The following is a 16,288-nucleotide window of genomic DNA, read 5'->3' as shown; positions in this document are numbered from 1 at the left end:
GGACGAGGAGGCATATTAACAGCATCTGAAATAATTATAGCATCAAACAAAGGGCAGCAGTCACGTAGGAAATGGGGCCCTACATAGATATGTTTTGCTATGGGAACAGGATCAGAGTGAAAGGCTGTCTATATACAGGAATCACATTTGATGGAGGGAGAAGGAAAGAAAACAAGGTCCCCTGGAGGAATTGCTAGGAACCTAATGTTCTGTAGACAATATTCTTTTTTCAATTTGCCCATGGACAGTCTTATCTCTATAACATAGAGATAAATAATAAACAACAAAATTCAGTTTGTATTGTGGTAAAGTTGTTAGTTTTTATGTACAGCTGAATGAAAAACAAGATCAGGTAATCAAATTAAATTTGTACTTTTGATTCAGATTCAACCACAGTACCATGATGCTACTACCATTGATTCTTAAGACTCTATATATGTGAAGTATACTATGCCTAAGATTGAATCTTATAGTACATTAGATACAGCAGGTAGTATCCTAATGATGGCACTTACATGTACTCTGAGGGCCTACTCAGTCAAGCATAAGGCAGGCCTTGAAAACTTTGATCTTTTTAAGTACGATCACACTCATATACAGGATCCCACAGTCTAATGCAATCTTTGAGAAAAGCCTAATACTTTATCACTTTTCACCAAAATTGTAAGAAAGGATTTATATGGTGATATAGACCAGGGTAGTCAGAGATGAGGAGCATGCCTAAAAGAAAACATAGAAATTTGAGAGGAAGGAGGAAAGGACTGAATAATTTTTTAAAAACTTTTTGCCCTCCTCCACAAACAAGAAGAAACAATAGTTTTGTCGATTACACTTTAGTTTCTAGAAAAAACTCTCAGAGGAAACTATATTTACACCTTTTTTACCCACAAATAAATGACTTAAGAAAAGTGCAAAAGATGCTCTTATACTTTGTACCTGGTTGGGATTGGGACTTCAGCCAGTCCTTGAAGCAATACAGCTGGAGACAACCTGACAAACGCAACTACAGTTCGATCCAAAAACTCCAATTCCCCAACTAAGATGTTTGAAGCTTCAGCACCTGGAGGAATCTTCTTCATAAAATGCAGATCAACCTGAGATCACCACAAAGTAAAATAAGGTAAATCAAAATTGGAAAAATTTGTTAAATCATATCCTAGCACAGTATTTCACACATGGTAACCCATCAATAAATATAGTTTAAATAAATATTGCTTATACAAATATAGTTTAAATAAATTTAAAAATAGTTAAACATCTTACTTGCCCTTTAAAAAAAAACTTTTTTCTTTTACCTCGTATTTTTCTAATTTGTCATTAATACGTTGAATACTCTAGTTTCTCCATTCAATATTTTTAAAAGATTCTTTTTCAGCATCAGTAATCTTGAAATTTTCAGGGAGAAAGGAGTATATGTTCAATTAAATGAATATACTTTAATCTTAATTTAACTAGCATTTGTCAATAGATTTAAATATTTGCATAGTACATTATCTTAATTTTGTGCACATTTCAAGTAATTGATATTCAAAATATGCCTATTTCAAAAGAAATATAATCATGATTCTCCTTATAGTATAAATTATGACTTTAGTCTTCAACTTTAATTGTTCTATATCCTTCACATTCTGTACTTGGCTTGATCAATCTTCAATTGTAATTTCTCATCAGAGAATTTAGATATGGCAGAGCAAAGGAAACAAGAATAAAAATATTAACATTTGGAGTTGCTGAAGAGCCATTGTTGAATTTCTGATATGAAATGTCTGTGACTGAAATGAATGCACACAAAACAAAAGCATCATTAACAAAAAGAAATGCTTGGAGTAAAGGGTGAAGTCTGAAAATGAATGTAAAATATTCTTAAGCATAAATATCAATTTTCATACAGAGAGCTTCAGTGAAAAGCAAGCAGTGATTTTAAAGTCAATTTTACAAGGGCTATTTCTTATTTCTAATTCATTTGAGTTGCTTTTAATGGAAACCTGTTTGCAGGGAGAATAATAGTTTAACTGCTGTAATAATTGTTTTTATGCTCTCATGTTAATGAAATGGGGACCAAAGATCAAAGTGGGAAGAGGAGAGAGAGACAGAGAGAAGGAAAAGAAGGAGAAGGAGAAAGAGGGAGAGAGAGGGGGATGAGGGGATGAGGAGGAAGTGGAGGGGAAGGGAGAGGAAAATTAACAGGAGGAAGAAGAGGAGAGAGGGAGAGAGAGAAGAGCTCTGGCAAATACAATGAGGCCAACAAGACTTTTTTTTCGGTCAGATATTTCTTCTGCAAATTTAATGATTTGAGAATATTTTTCCAAGCAGTTTAAAATGACAGAAAAATTAAAACTTTTAGGAGGAATACCTTAGGATGTCCATAGCCAGACTTTAGAGACTACATTAAATTTGTTGTTTTCTGAAATCAAGACCACAGCACAGATATTTAGAAGGTTTATAACTACTTAATTTTCTGTAAGATAAGGGAGCCACAAAACATGAAACCCATTATATGAAGTATACATTTTACCACAAGGATTAAATATAAAAATAATCCACAGTACTTCACTAAAAATATCAAATAGAAGCAATGTTCTATTTAAAGAAAAAGAAAAATATTATAAGTTCCGAAGTTTTTAACCTAAAAATTTGCTTCCAAATACAAATTTGTAAGCTCGTAATACCTATACACTATTAGCCCTGTGAGAAAAACATAATAAAGGCTTATGGAGATAAGTCTCTCAGAGTCTAAAAAAGTAAACTATTTTTTCTTCCCAATAGAAATAACAATTATACAATGTTAATACACTGGAACAAAATTTAAAATGAGAAAATAGTTTTTTAAGAAAACCTATAATTGATAATCAGTGTGAGTCATATTGGTAACACTTGTCATATCTCTAATGAGAATTTTAACTTCAACCTGGAAAACTTTCTGTGAATTCATTTATTTCTGACAAATGCCATATTCTGACAAATGCCACAAATGCTTAACTATTAGCATCTGTACCTCAGGCAGGTGGCAATTATACACATGACTGCTTTAAGATTCAATTTAATTAAATCAAGGAGTACCAGTATGCTAAAATAGCTTAATTTTATAAAAGAAAATACATGGTCCTTACATATTATTTTTTGCATTACACAATACCTAATATATCATTGATTGATATCTGTTACTGAAAAAATGCTTTAAATATACTGAATTTAATTTCAGGATTAGCAAATTTATCTTGATTTAAAATGTAATAAATTATAGTTAAATAATATATATCTAGAGTAGTCATTATATTATACTCATTACATTATATTATTCTTGGAGTAGTCATATATTTGGGGGTAATAGATTATATAACATATTATCTAATTATATTATTATATGATACAATTATATGTTACATTATTCCTGGGATAGCCCTGTATATTTGTATTTGTGTTAACATACGATTCATAAAGAACCTTATTTGGCAACCTAACTTTTAATATAACAAAAGATCACATTTAAGGACCACAGTTTAACCTTTTATAAAACTACAAATATCAAAAACAGCTCTGAGGAATTAGGTTGACCTACGGCCTTAAGACAGTCTTCAGGCGGACTCAAATATGGAATAAACATAAGGAAATTTTTCTGGTCCTCTGAACAGAATCTTGAAGAAATCAAGCTATACTCTTATGGATCTGGATGTATACTCATGCTTCTGGAGTCTCCAGACCTTTATGCTAAGAAGGAAAAGATGCTTTATTCTGGTTATTTGATACTTAAGTTGTGGATGAGAAACAATTATATTCTAGGGAACAAGTTTAGACAGAAGATCATGGTGGAACTGGAAGTGTCTGGACAAGCTACACGCTGAGATGTGAAAGAAATACAGATGGGTCTTTAGGCAGAAAGCTTAAGTCTTAAGCTCATTATAGAAAGTACAAGAAAAGTAATAGAAATTCCCTGGGGAGAAATGGTCTTGTGACACTAACCAACCAGTGATCTTGAGCAGCTCTCTTAATCTGGGATTCAGCTTTCTCACTTTCTAAATGAGATTTCTAAGGTTTCCTACAATTCTAGGATTTAATAATGCAACTCTTCATATTTCACATACTAAAGATTGATGCAGAAGAGAGTTCTTTCTACACAGAAAATAATGTGGAAGTTTCTTTAATCATTTGAAATAAAAGAAATCGCCAACTTTTGGGAAATAATAAAATAGCCATCTTCTACCTGTCAGTTTAAAAACATAACACATCTGCTTTTCAAAAGCATTATAGGAATCAAAAAACCTGACAGTTCAGATCATGTTTTCAAACATTCCTTAAACGAATAAGTTTGATGGGCCTAACCACTGGAAGGGTTAAAAATATATAGTTTGAATGTAGACAGAACACAGGATCAAGTCACATGAAATGAAAAAGGACTTTTTTCCCTTAACATCTCAAAATTCTACTGGGGTTTGGAATCTACATATTAAAACTTAAAACATTTAAATAAACAAAGTAATCTGTAGACTAACTGATAGATTCACTTTGATAAATTTACTACCAAACTGAAATCATTAGGCTAAAAACCCTTAACTCATGTACCTGCAAAATCTAGCACTAAAGTTTGTTTCCATAATGATGCATTACATTTGTTCTTTCCAAATCCTACTACTCTGTCCTTCCACGTTATAAGGTAAGAAGTATTACTTTGTTTTTCAAAAAAAAAACCCCAAAAATCCAGAGCTGAAGGCTTAAATTATATTGAACCTCATAGGATTCTTTCAACATGTACATCCTAAACACTGTTCAAGGCACTGGAGAGCCAATGGGGGCCAAAGCGTATTAAATCCTGGTCTAGTGTTTACTTCTGACACTGCTGTTCCCACTGATATCAACAACAACAGCAATAATAATAGTAGCCACATTTTATTGAACACCTGCTATAAGCCCAACACTCTGCCAGGCTCTCTCTATATATTTTCTCACTTAATCTTCCCCCCAAAATTATAAATAGATATTATTCTGATTTTACAAATGAGAAAGATGAAGTCAGAGAACTCCTCCAAGATTAGATAGCTTACAAATGCTAGAGTTAGGATCCCATGCTCTTTCTCAAAAGCATGTTCTTTCCAACGTGCCATGCTATGGACAGGAGACTAAGAAATATAGATGGTTGGCACTGTGTAGAGGGCTGTAGAAATTTAACTTTCTCATTAAAAACTGGAGCAGTCCAGTGATTTGAAATGCAATAAGAATGAAAAGGATTAAAGAAAAGAAAATCTATTTTTCATTCTTCTATAGTTCAAATTGTTCTAAGGGCCCTGAAAATAAGACTAGTCTCCAATTGGCTATATTCATTTTCTCTCAAATGTATTGAAGTATTTTTGAAGGCTGCAAAACTAGGTCAGACAACTAAAAGCAAAATGATATAGAGATATAAAATTCAGTGTCAAAGGGTTATATCCTTTAAAAAAGGTAAAAGCTAATTATTTGAAAGGATGTGATTTATTATTACTGTTTTTGAGAACGTTCACTGTGCCCTTGTTATACTGTTAATGCCTGCACAAATAAGTAAGAAAGTTCTTATGTCATTGCTTTCAAGATCCTATTTCAAATGAAGAACATCAGAAATTAAATGTATGGCAGTTTGCAACAATTTTATTCCAACTTGCAGATGAATGAAGATGTAATGCTTTAAAAAGATATTTTTTGGAGAGGAAATGGAATACATTTGAACAGGCTTAATATTTGAATCACATGCCTCCATACAGTGAGATGAGCTTTGAACCACTGTAGAAACAGAGCCCGAGTGTGCCCTCACCTCTCTCTCTTGCTGGTGTGGAGGTCCTTTTTCATGCCTTTGTTTCATCCCACATGGACTAGCATGCCCCTTTTGTTGGCCTCCCAGCCCCTGCACGCATAATTAACAGACTTAAGCTGGTACACCATGCTCCCACAGAGACTCCACCAGGCACCAGAGGGAGAGCATGCACAGGACTGGACCTAGACCATTTTGGCACTGGCAGAGGGATTCTGAAACAGCAGCAAGGAGCTGATCGCTATTAATCTTTTCAGAGGCTTGATGCAGGCAACTTCCTATACACTGCCTCCCATTCCCACCTCCTCCCACTGTTACAATCCTTGGGAGTGCTAAGGACCTTGTGAAAAACCAATTACTCGGAGTGATTACTGTTTCAGCCACTCAGATAAAGAAAGGTGTTGACTCTCTTTATTTTTGGTCAATATTAAAACTCTTCTTTCCTGATCAAGTGTTAGCTTGCCACTGCATGCAATAGCACATATAGGATGTCAGGAATTTGCTGAGAAAAGCACATTATTTTCACATGCATTATTTTCGTAGAATACATTCAAATAAATGATTTCATCTGAATTGTCTCCAATTAGATGGATCCCTCAACAGTCAGTCTTTATTATGTTTTTATTCAAAACTCTGCTCAGTCTTACTATGTTCTAGTGTTTCTTAACACTAATGCTTTTCTCTGAATCACGACAGTGAAGCCTTAAGTTGTGTGATTTGCTTTTCCACAAATAGAGGAAAAATTATTTCAAAAAAAAAAACCTAGCAAAAATTTTAAACACTAAATTTCTGTTAAATTCTCTGTGAAGTCCAGTTATCCTTTTTACTGGAAGAGATGCATCACACCAAGTGGCTGAAACCTGAAGACTATGCATAAAACTTAAACGTTTGGTTTTGTGAATAGGCAGAACATTACATGTGAACTTAAATGCTAACATTATCTGTAACAATATCAAGCTTTGGATAAGGAACAAAACAAATGTGCATGCAAAAAAAATTGTGTCAACACCTCTTAAAATGGTTGATAATTTCTAGTAATAACTCAGAGGCTTCCTTAAATGAAAGGGAGAAAAGCTTACCTTGCTAAAGTCAACAGTGCTGTTTTCCCTGCTCACATCATTCTTATTCTCAACACAGGCTGGAGCCGACTGAGGAGAAACAACCTGACCTGCTAAAAGAGATTGTTATTACAGAATACAAACAATTACTTACATAATTCTAGACATACTGAGTGAAATATGAATTAAACTAAACCAACATAGGTCTCTTAATGAAGTAAGCATGAAGGGTCAATATAAATAGATATATATAAATACAAATATTCTTATTTATCAGTTACAGATAGAAACGGGAGAATTCAGTCAAGAAAATGTAAACTAATTCTCAGATTAAGACTCTATAACTCAATAGTTATTCTTTATGAAGAAAGAACATCTACAGAAACATTTTAATCTAATCATGGTTTTGAAACATCAGTGATTTCTAAATTTTATCCAAAACTATTGGGATATATATGTATATGTATATGTATATGCATATGTGTATATATGACAAGATAGACATCTCTTATGATTTAAGCTCAGACTGGAGAATTTTAAATGTAATGTTGTTTTTTAAAGGCTGAATATTTATGTGAAAAGTACATAGCATATTTATAGCTTCTACTGCATCTGAAAAAACAAACCAAAGAGAAAAAATTCTTTGACAACAACTTTTAGAGATTTCTATATGAGAGGTTCAGTTAGAAATACCTTTACCTCACACACTATGAATACTGTGAATATGATATTATGCTTCTCACTATTCAATTGTGTAAGCATACTGATATTGGTCTGCATGACAAGAGATCAATAAATTTGAATTGTATTTGTTTTCCATTAGCACTAACCAGCAACTTAATTATTTTGTAGTCTTTTCCCCATTATAAGAAAGATTATGATATTAGTTAAGTGGACAGTAGAGCTGAGAATGCGACAACAGCTAACCAAGGGTAATTACATGCCATTATTCACTAAATATGAAACAGTCTTTTCAATCACAACTTATATGAAATCTGTCCATATTTAGCAATTAAATTATAAAAATTAAAGATGCTTGCTTAACTTCACATGTATCTCTCTTTTCCCTAACCTCTCTCCAACCTCACTTGTTACTTTTACTGTGATACAAGTAATGACAACCCAGCTTTGAAGCCTTGACCATATTTTATAACCATAACTCAGTGACTCAAAAATACTGCTCTTATTCTCATCTGTCTTAGATGGGAATATTTTCTCTTCTCTCTGCCTAGCTCTTCCCTCTACCTGCCTAAATCCCAACTTTATTCCAAGTTTACCTTTAGTTTCATCTTCTCTAATTACTGAATTTCTCTAAACTGCTAGTGTATATACAAATACCTCTTCTTTAAATTCTTTAGATTCTCTTGAAATCCACTTATTCTTTGTTAACTAGAATTTAAGTGTGACTTAAAACACTGATAATTTACTTTCAAATATTACTATAATTTGGTTTTTTGAACTGTTAAGACTCTCAGGCAGGGGTCATTTATTAATAGGTACAATTTTTTTATGGTTTAAAATTGTTATATTGCCAGAGAGTAATGGGTTTAAGATTCTTCTAAAATTTAAATATTTCATTGCTTTCACTAAACAAAGTAAAGTAATACATTTGGTGAAGATTTTTCAAATGATTTTAAAAGCAAATTCACCTTAAACCATGTACACAATTTTTTTTTTTTTTTAGGATATTCTGCTCTTTTGTGACCTATAGGGGAGGTGTCTTACCTTAGACTATGAGAGGGAGTTCAGTTCAGTAGAATTAATCATTGACCCTACATGATACAGCACTTCTATAAATGACATAGATTTAGAACATAAACATCTGAGAGTAATACAATCCTAAACAATTTATAAAGTGACAAATCTATCAATATAAAGTATAATTTTATAAGTATATAAAAGTTACAATTTTTTAACATCTTTATTGGAGTATAATTGCAACACAAATTCTGATTACAGCGAATTTCCAAAAAATATATTAACTTTAGAGAAGGGACAGACTTAAGCTGCACCAGTTATTTGCATTCTCCCATTTCTAACTGCAGCGTGCAGCTACGACTGTGAACTGTTCATTAGCAGCCATTTAATTGATCATTCTCAAAATAATAACTGTAGTTTAAAAAAAACCTTTTACATAGTGCATTTGTGCTACTAACAGATGTCTTCAATCACCAGTTTCACATCATTTCTCCATATTTTCATGAGTTAGAACATTAGATATATTTAAACCTAAATTTACTGAATGTTCTGTAAAATTGAACAGTGAAATTCAAGGCATGGTTAAATTAAATAAACATATATCTGCTTTCTTATAATAACTTATTTCAAGTGATATAAAACTACATGGAAGAACAATTATTTAACTCAATCAGCAAACATACAAAAATAGTCAACCCAGTACAAACTCATCAACTTTGAAGAGATTTCATTGGATAGAAAATATGCTGTAACTTAAGATTTGAAGAAATTGGATAGCCTATGTTTTCACATATATACTTTAAAAGCAGAATATTTCATAAATTACCTTCAGCTCATGAAATATGTTTAAAACATTGGCACTTGTATTTCCTCTTGTAAGTATTAATATATTTGAGATTTATTGTTCAATGCTATTCTTGTTCTGAAAATTTTACAAAATATTACCTCATAAAGTTGATAATCAGGAATGGATTTGAAAAATATTTTCTATGACTATTTTAAGTGACATGGATAATGACCTAATGGAGAGTATTTAACTAGCAGGAAATATACGAGATGACAGAAATTTCCTTGCTAGTTCTAGATTCTAGGTATGTGCATAGAATGTATGCTAATGCAGGAAAAAAGCGTAAAAACTACCAGCCTATGACATAGGAATATAAACCACAAGTTTGGTATCTCTTATATTTCAGAGATAATAGTTAAATATTAGTAAATATTAGTAGTTAAATACATTTAATCTCATCAAAGTTTAAAAAGTACTCCAAATCTTTTTTTTTTTTTTTTTAGCTAATTGGGCCTCTCACTGTTGTGGCCTCTCCCATTGCGGAGCACAGGCTCCGGGGGCGCAGGCTCAGCGGCCATGGCTCACAGGCCCAGCCGCTCCGCGGCATGTGGGATCTTCCCGGACCGGGGCACGAACCCGCGTCCCCCGCATCGGCAGGTGGACTCTCAACCACTGCGCCACCAGGGAAGCCCAGTACTCCAAATCTTATTTCTCAATGTGTATGTTAATTTGTTAAAATGAAACAACACATATTAAATGTGTATACTTCCAAGGCAGTAACTGAAAACCTGAAAAATGCATAGGTATTATTATTTAAAAATTAAACTGAGAGGTTCGGTTTGGGTTATTTTGAATAACTTGAAGCCTTTAAACAAAGCTTAAAATTTTATTTGCTCCATCTACCTACCTACCTACCTACCTACCTACCTATCCATCTAAAGCCTGTGCATGAATTATAGTCTAACTATTGGAAATTTCATTAATTAAATAATTTTTATAATTCTGTTATCAACTATAATCTTTTTCTGTCTAAACACTGATTTCTTTAGTTTAGTCCAGTTATCACTGCCTTTCAGAAGAAGGTGACGGGCTTAGATTTCTAAATGACTTTCATTAACTCAAATACTATTACATAAGAAGAATCAGTAAATTTAGGTTTTGAAAGGGCATCTCTTATTTTCTCATTGATATCTAAAACAATACTAGTTCATAGAAGACAATTTTCAGGTACAGGACTTTACATTCAGCCAGAAAGTGAATATGTGTCTTAAAAGGATAACAAAGAATTTGCTAGGATTTTCCCCTCTCCAGGACAAAATAGTATAAAGTTAGGATTTAGAATTCCCATATATGTGTGGGAGTTTTATGAATGCTATTTTTTATGATAATTTTTCTAATCAATATGCCACAATGCTTTTGAACATACATATTTTTGCCTATTTCTTTATATTACCTTCACTATGCCCACTCATCACTGTCCATACTAATATATTCTATAAGTAAATGTCATTGCAATTTTTAATCACATCTGTTAATATCTAAATAACTTTGAGACATTAAGATGATTATCCAAAAAGAGACATTTATTAACTTAAAGCTTTATTATATTCAGGGTAAATTATTCAAAAACTAATGAAAATTGGACACTATTATTAATTGAGACATGTTCATGACTATTTGAATGTAAACATTTGAGAAACCTAACATCATCCTTATATATTTACCATATATTTTAATTTTTCCAACCTTTTAAACTCAAAGAGTTTATCATCTTAAATCCAAAATTCCAATATTTGTTATACATCTTATCAATTAAAGTGCATATTATATAGTATTCATATCAGCAACTGCTTGAGTTAATTTTTCTTTGAGTCATGAATTCATTTTTTCCTCTGGACCTCCATGTAGGAATCATATATAAGTTAGATAAAAAGTTATTATAGGTCATGTACTTTTCCAAGGCAAATCATAAAAGATTTGGGCAAGCACAGGAGAAAACTGAGAGTAATTCAAGCAACCTCTAACTAGAAAATGGAAGCTCTGCTTTTCCGCTTGTTACACAAAAAATTTTTCACCGAGTCCACTGCAAAACTGGCAGAGTCATTTCCCTCATCATAAAGTTGTGGGGAGAGCATGAGACTATGTCAGAATTACTGTTTTCTACTTTAAGTAGTGTCAGTATCGTTAAAGCATCTCAGTATTGAAAGACAACCATAAATATGTTCTCAAAAATGTATTAAAATTACATTAGTTCAAGTCCTTATTTATAGTTTTCTTCCTCTTTAAATAAATTACATATATAAGTATTATAAAACAGCAGCTTTTAAATTTCTATTTAGCCAAATTCAAATCAATAGGAGAATAAGATACCACTGAAGTATATCAGTATTTGCTACTGCTTAATCCACTGAAAATCATGTGTAATAGAAGGAAACTGGGATGAAGACATGGAGCTACATTACTATTAACCTAAAGACCAAGCTGGTTTACACTACCTCAGAAACCTTCAACGCATTTAGAGTACCCAAAGGGTAGGAGATGAGGGAGGTACAGAGATGAGATGAGCCTGTTAGAGACAGACACAAGACAGAGCAAAATAAAGAAATATAAAAATGAATGACAAAGTTACATACATGTGTAACAATACATTTATTCATGGGAATAGAAAACAAGAAGAAAGAAAGGCTAAATATTTAGAAAATGTTGATTAGGTCAGCTATACTTCAAAAACATGAAAGTATGCACACAAGTAAAGTTGGAGAAAAACTGGTATGCCTGAAAATAATTAATGTAAGATAAGAAATAACAAATTTAAACACATCATACTAGAAATATTTTTGCTGTTATGACTTAGTCTTGAGATTCCAAAACTCAGTAGCAACAATACAGTCTCTCAACAGACCCACTAGCTGTGTCAACAATGTCATCCTGATTTTTTTTTGGAACAATGGAAAACACCTTTATTATATAATGTTTAATTCTATCATCTACATGAGTTTTAAAATGTTTTCTTTCAAGTAATTCTAAGAATTATTATTTGAACTTTTTTTCTTCAAGATAAAACATTATAAGGAATACTTTTTAAACTCTTGATATCTTATTTATGAGACCACAGTATTTAAAAAATAAGACAGGATATAAATATCTAAACACACATAAAACATTGTACATCTGAAAATAAAAATGTACCGCATATGTAAAAAGACGCAATTATTAAGCCATAAAACTGATTTTCAAAAGCCATAAATAAAAATCATTCACAGTACAGAAGTGTACATTACTTTAAGGGTTAAAATCTATGCAGGCCTAAAGAGTCAAGTCATCCCATCCTTCCAAATCTAAATGTTCTCCAGTAACCTATAGTTTTGAAAGTAAGTCAGAGACCTGCTCTGTAACTCCTTTGAAGATCCTAAATAAAAGGGACAACTGGAAAGTACTGAGAATAGGTTAGAGAAAAGATATGTGAAGGAAAAGAAATAGAGTTAGAATTATTAGTAAAGGAAGCAGTGGAATGAAGACACCCTACACCTAAGGAAACTGAGTCTTAAGTTATTTTTTTTAGTGTAAAGGTTATCAAAAGTATAATAATATTTTAGAGTAGACTTGTAAGCCAAAGTCTCAAATACAATTGAATGTATGACCTAAATGATGAATACAAATACTGGTATATTTTGCTTTCTAGATCATTAAAAACAAAAGTCTTATTTTTATTTTAGAAAGTCCTTCTAGTTTCAAGAAATTATTCAAATATTCTTGATATATTTAAGTAGTTTCCACAACATCCTTTTCAGAGTTCTAATGTTAAAGAAGATATGATTTTTCTATTATTTTTTTTCTGTTGCTTTGCCAAATGTAGCTATCACTTTTTATTAAAACATCAGAATCAGACACTTAATTCTCACAGTTTTGATGCTTAATGAAACGTGAAAGTTAAACACAGCATGGTGGCATTAAAAATGCCTGGTGAATCCATAGCACCCGGCATCTTAGCCCTTAAGAGAATGTGCAGTACACCAAGAAAAAAAATATACAAAATAGTTAAGCTAGTGTACTTGGAGGAGTGATTGACAAATTATCACAAATCACTAAAAATGTAATGAACAAAATAGTGCAGATGGAGGAGAGAAGCAAGAAAATCACTATCTTGTAAATCTAGTCTATAAAATGGGAAAGAACCCCATTTGGTCTTCAGATTGAAATATCTGAATGTTTAACCCTTGGGACTACTACCAAGGTAGCATGTTCAAGGAACAGGTCAACTAAGGAAGTAGAAACTTTATTCTATATGACTCTTTTAGAGTTCTGTACATAAGCATCAGTTTGTTTTCTGAGGGAATTTCAATTGTTTCATTTCTAAAGTAAAAGGTATATTAAACAAGAGGGGGCTTATTTCCATCCTTATGCTTGGCAAGGAAAATGTTTTCTGTTTTCGAGTCTCTAGAAGATACTCACTCTATTTAATTCCTAGCCTATAATCTTAATTTTAAAAACAGGTCAGTTTTTGCCTGATATACTCTACTGAAGAGTTTTTTTTTAATAATGAGAATATTATTTTTACCATTTTTGATGTATTGAAATTCTTCTGTATCTGTCTGTACTACTGCACAAAAAAATTAAATCTCTACTGCATATTTTGAAGCAGAATGTCAAATCTATATTTACAGCTATGAATTTTGATTTGTTTGTTTATCTAGAGTTTATCAGTTGTTAGAGTTCATAAGTAGATTGAGAACCTTAGTAATAAACGTCTTTCACACTTCTTTTCACTTCTGGATAGGAGATTTATTTCTAAATTGGTGAAGTCTATTTACATTTTCAGAATTCTTAACACACATAATTATGCAAAGTGTGTGAGGAAGCAAAACAGAGTCACAAGGAGGTGTTATAAGCCTAGGCTTAGGAAACCACTTCTGACAGCATACTCTACAACAATACTTAATTGGATATATGATTCTTATTAGAAATGTTTCCAAGTTTTTATTACCCTAATGTATGCCTCAAAAGGATCTGTATGTGTTCAGATAAAGGCTGATTGTACAGATGGTGACAGAATCACTTCAGAACTACTCATATTCTAGTTTTCAGAAAAACTAAGCAATTGCCTGAATAAGACAAAAAGTAGGCTCTCAGAAAAACTCTGGGGACTTCCCTGGTAGTGCAGTGGTTAAGAATCTGCCTGCCAATGCAGGGTACATGGGTTCAATCCCTGGTCTGGGAAGATCCCACATGCTGTGGAGCAGCTAAGCCCGTGCACCAAAACTACTGAGCCTGTGCTCTAGAGCCCGCAAGCCACAAATACTGAGCCCCATGCCACGACTACTGAGGCCCGCGCGCCTAGAGCCCGTGCTCTGCAACAGGAGAAGCCACCACAATGAGAAGCACGTGCACCGCAAGGAAGAGTAGCCCCCACTCACCACAACTAGAGAAAGCCCGCGCGCAGCAACGAAGACCCAGTGCAGCCAAAAATAAATTAAATAAATAAATTTAAAAAAAAAGAAAAACTCTGTATCTATATGTATCTATATGTGGACTTTACGATTTAAAGCTATAATTCTGTCACCTCTTCTTATGTTTAATGAAAGTTTAGAGCTGTAACAAGCAGTGTGTCCAGGCCTATATGACATTACAAAAAATAATTCATCCAGTGAATTCAGTACCCTCTTCCCTCCAAAAACGTAATGCAATAAAATCATTTGATAGTAAACGTTATCCCCAGTGAAATTTGAGATATACAGCTAGTTCACAACCGAAAATCCTTGCTTCTTTGAATAAACACATAACATTCTCATGGACATATATTTTATGGTCTGATTTCCAGTAAAGGTAATGAAATAAAGGCAGAAGTTTATTTTTATAAAATGTGCTTGCATTCATAGAGATTTAGTTAATGAGAATATTTTAATAAAGTCTTTAGAATCACATAGACATAAGTCCATAGTAAAAATTAGTAAATACCTTAATCTGTTTTCTTAATATCATATCAAATAAATGCTAGTATTGTAAGCATAATAAAAGTACTATATTTATAATAAGTTTCAGAAAATAAAAGCTTCATTTTATCATTTTCATACATAACATATTTTAAAGCAAATTGTGATTTAGAATATGAATATATTTTAAATATATGATGTAATTCAAAGCAAGTTATAAATCCTCAAAATATCCGTGGGATCTACAAATACAAGTTGGTATATACCATAAAGCACTCATAACACTTTTATTGAACTTAATATATACACAACTACAGAGTCTTCAATATAACAATGATTTACACATTCAGTCATTGAAGGGTTTTTTAAAAAATCAAATGAGTATTTCAAAAATTATTTTGCCATTTAGAACTAGTTCTATGTTCTGAGACAACAGTACATCTAACCATCTTTATTGATTTATTAAAGTATTTCTTCTACTTGTGTATATTTGATTCAGTAGTATGAAAACTGGTAAAAATTCCCATATAAAGCAGAATCTGAAAAAAACCTCATTTTCATGCATTTGTATATAAAGCATCTCTGAAGCTTTTGAAAATAGGACTGAAATTACATAAAGTCCACACTGTCAATACACATGCTTAGTCTATTTGTGGAAATCGGAGTCTTTCTAGTAAAACATTTGAAATTACTTTTCATTAATTTGCATCTTTTAAAACTGGGAACTTTTATAGCTAGTGGAAGTTTAACCAATTCATATCATCCTCATGATAACTTCATTTTCCTTCACAAGACTGATGGAAAGGATGAATGATAAGAGATTTCTAAGCAACTTCCTTAATGTAAAAGATGAAGGGTCAAATGGATGCAAAGAGAGAACAAAATACAGAAGAAAGGATAAAACAATCAGAAACACTGTTTTTGCTTCATGATTGCCAAGAAGTAAGTCATGAATGACTGCTAGAAAACAATGGTTGTTTTCTGTCAATTCCTATCAATGGTTGTTTACTATCAACCATTATGGCTCATCTATGTTGGT

The 16,288-nt window shown here is 32.3% G+C and overlaps 1 protein-coding gene across 8 annotated transcripts in view; it reads right to left on the bottom strand.

Annotated features, from left to right (window-relative positions):
* The window catches only part of SLC4A10 (solute carrier family 4 member 10), a gene marked incomplete at both ends in the record, with an annotated part of 302,753 nt that overhangs the window by 105,607 nt on the left and 180,858 nt on the right, over positions 1-16,288 (bottom strand). For 3 of the 8 annotated variants that reach the window (XM_082630536.1, XM_082630534.1, XM_082630535.1), the window contains 3 exons: positions 937-1,094; positions 5,780-5,869; positions 6,856-6,947. In XM_082630536.1, coding sequence (XP_082486662.1) covers positions 937-1,094; positions 5,780-5,869; positions 6,856-6,947 — 340 coding nt within the window. The remainder of the gene's footprint in view (positions 1-936; positions 1,095-5,779; positions 5,870-6,855; positions 6,948-16,288) is intronic. The other 5 variants (XM_082630538.1, XM_082630537.1, XM_082630540.1 and 2 more) reach the window with 3 other exon arrangements.

This window comes from Mesoplodon mirus, assembly GCF_964341445.2.
Source record: "Mesoplodon mirus genome assembly, chromosome: 8".
Taxonomy (NCBI): Eukaryota; Metazoa; Chordata; class Mammalia; order Artiodactyla; family Ziphiidae; genus Mesoplodon; species Mesoplodon mirus.
This window is presented reverse-complemented; position numbering and strand designations above follow the sequence as displayed.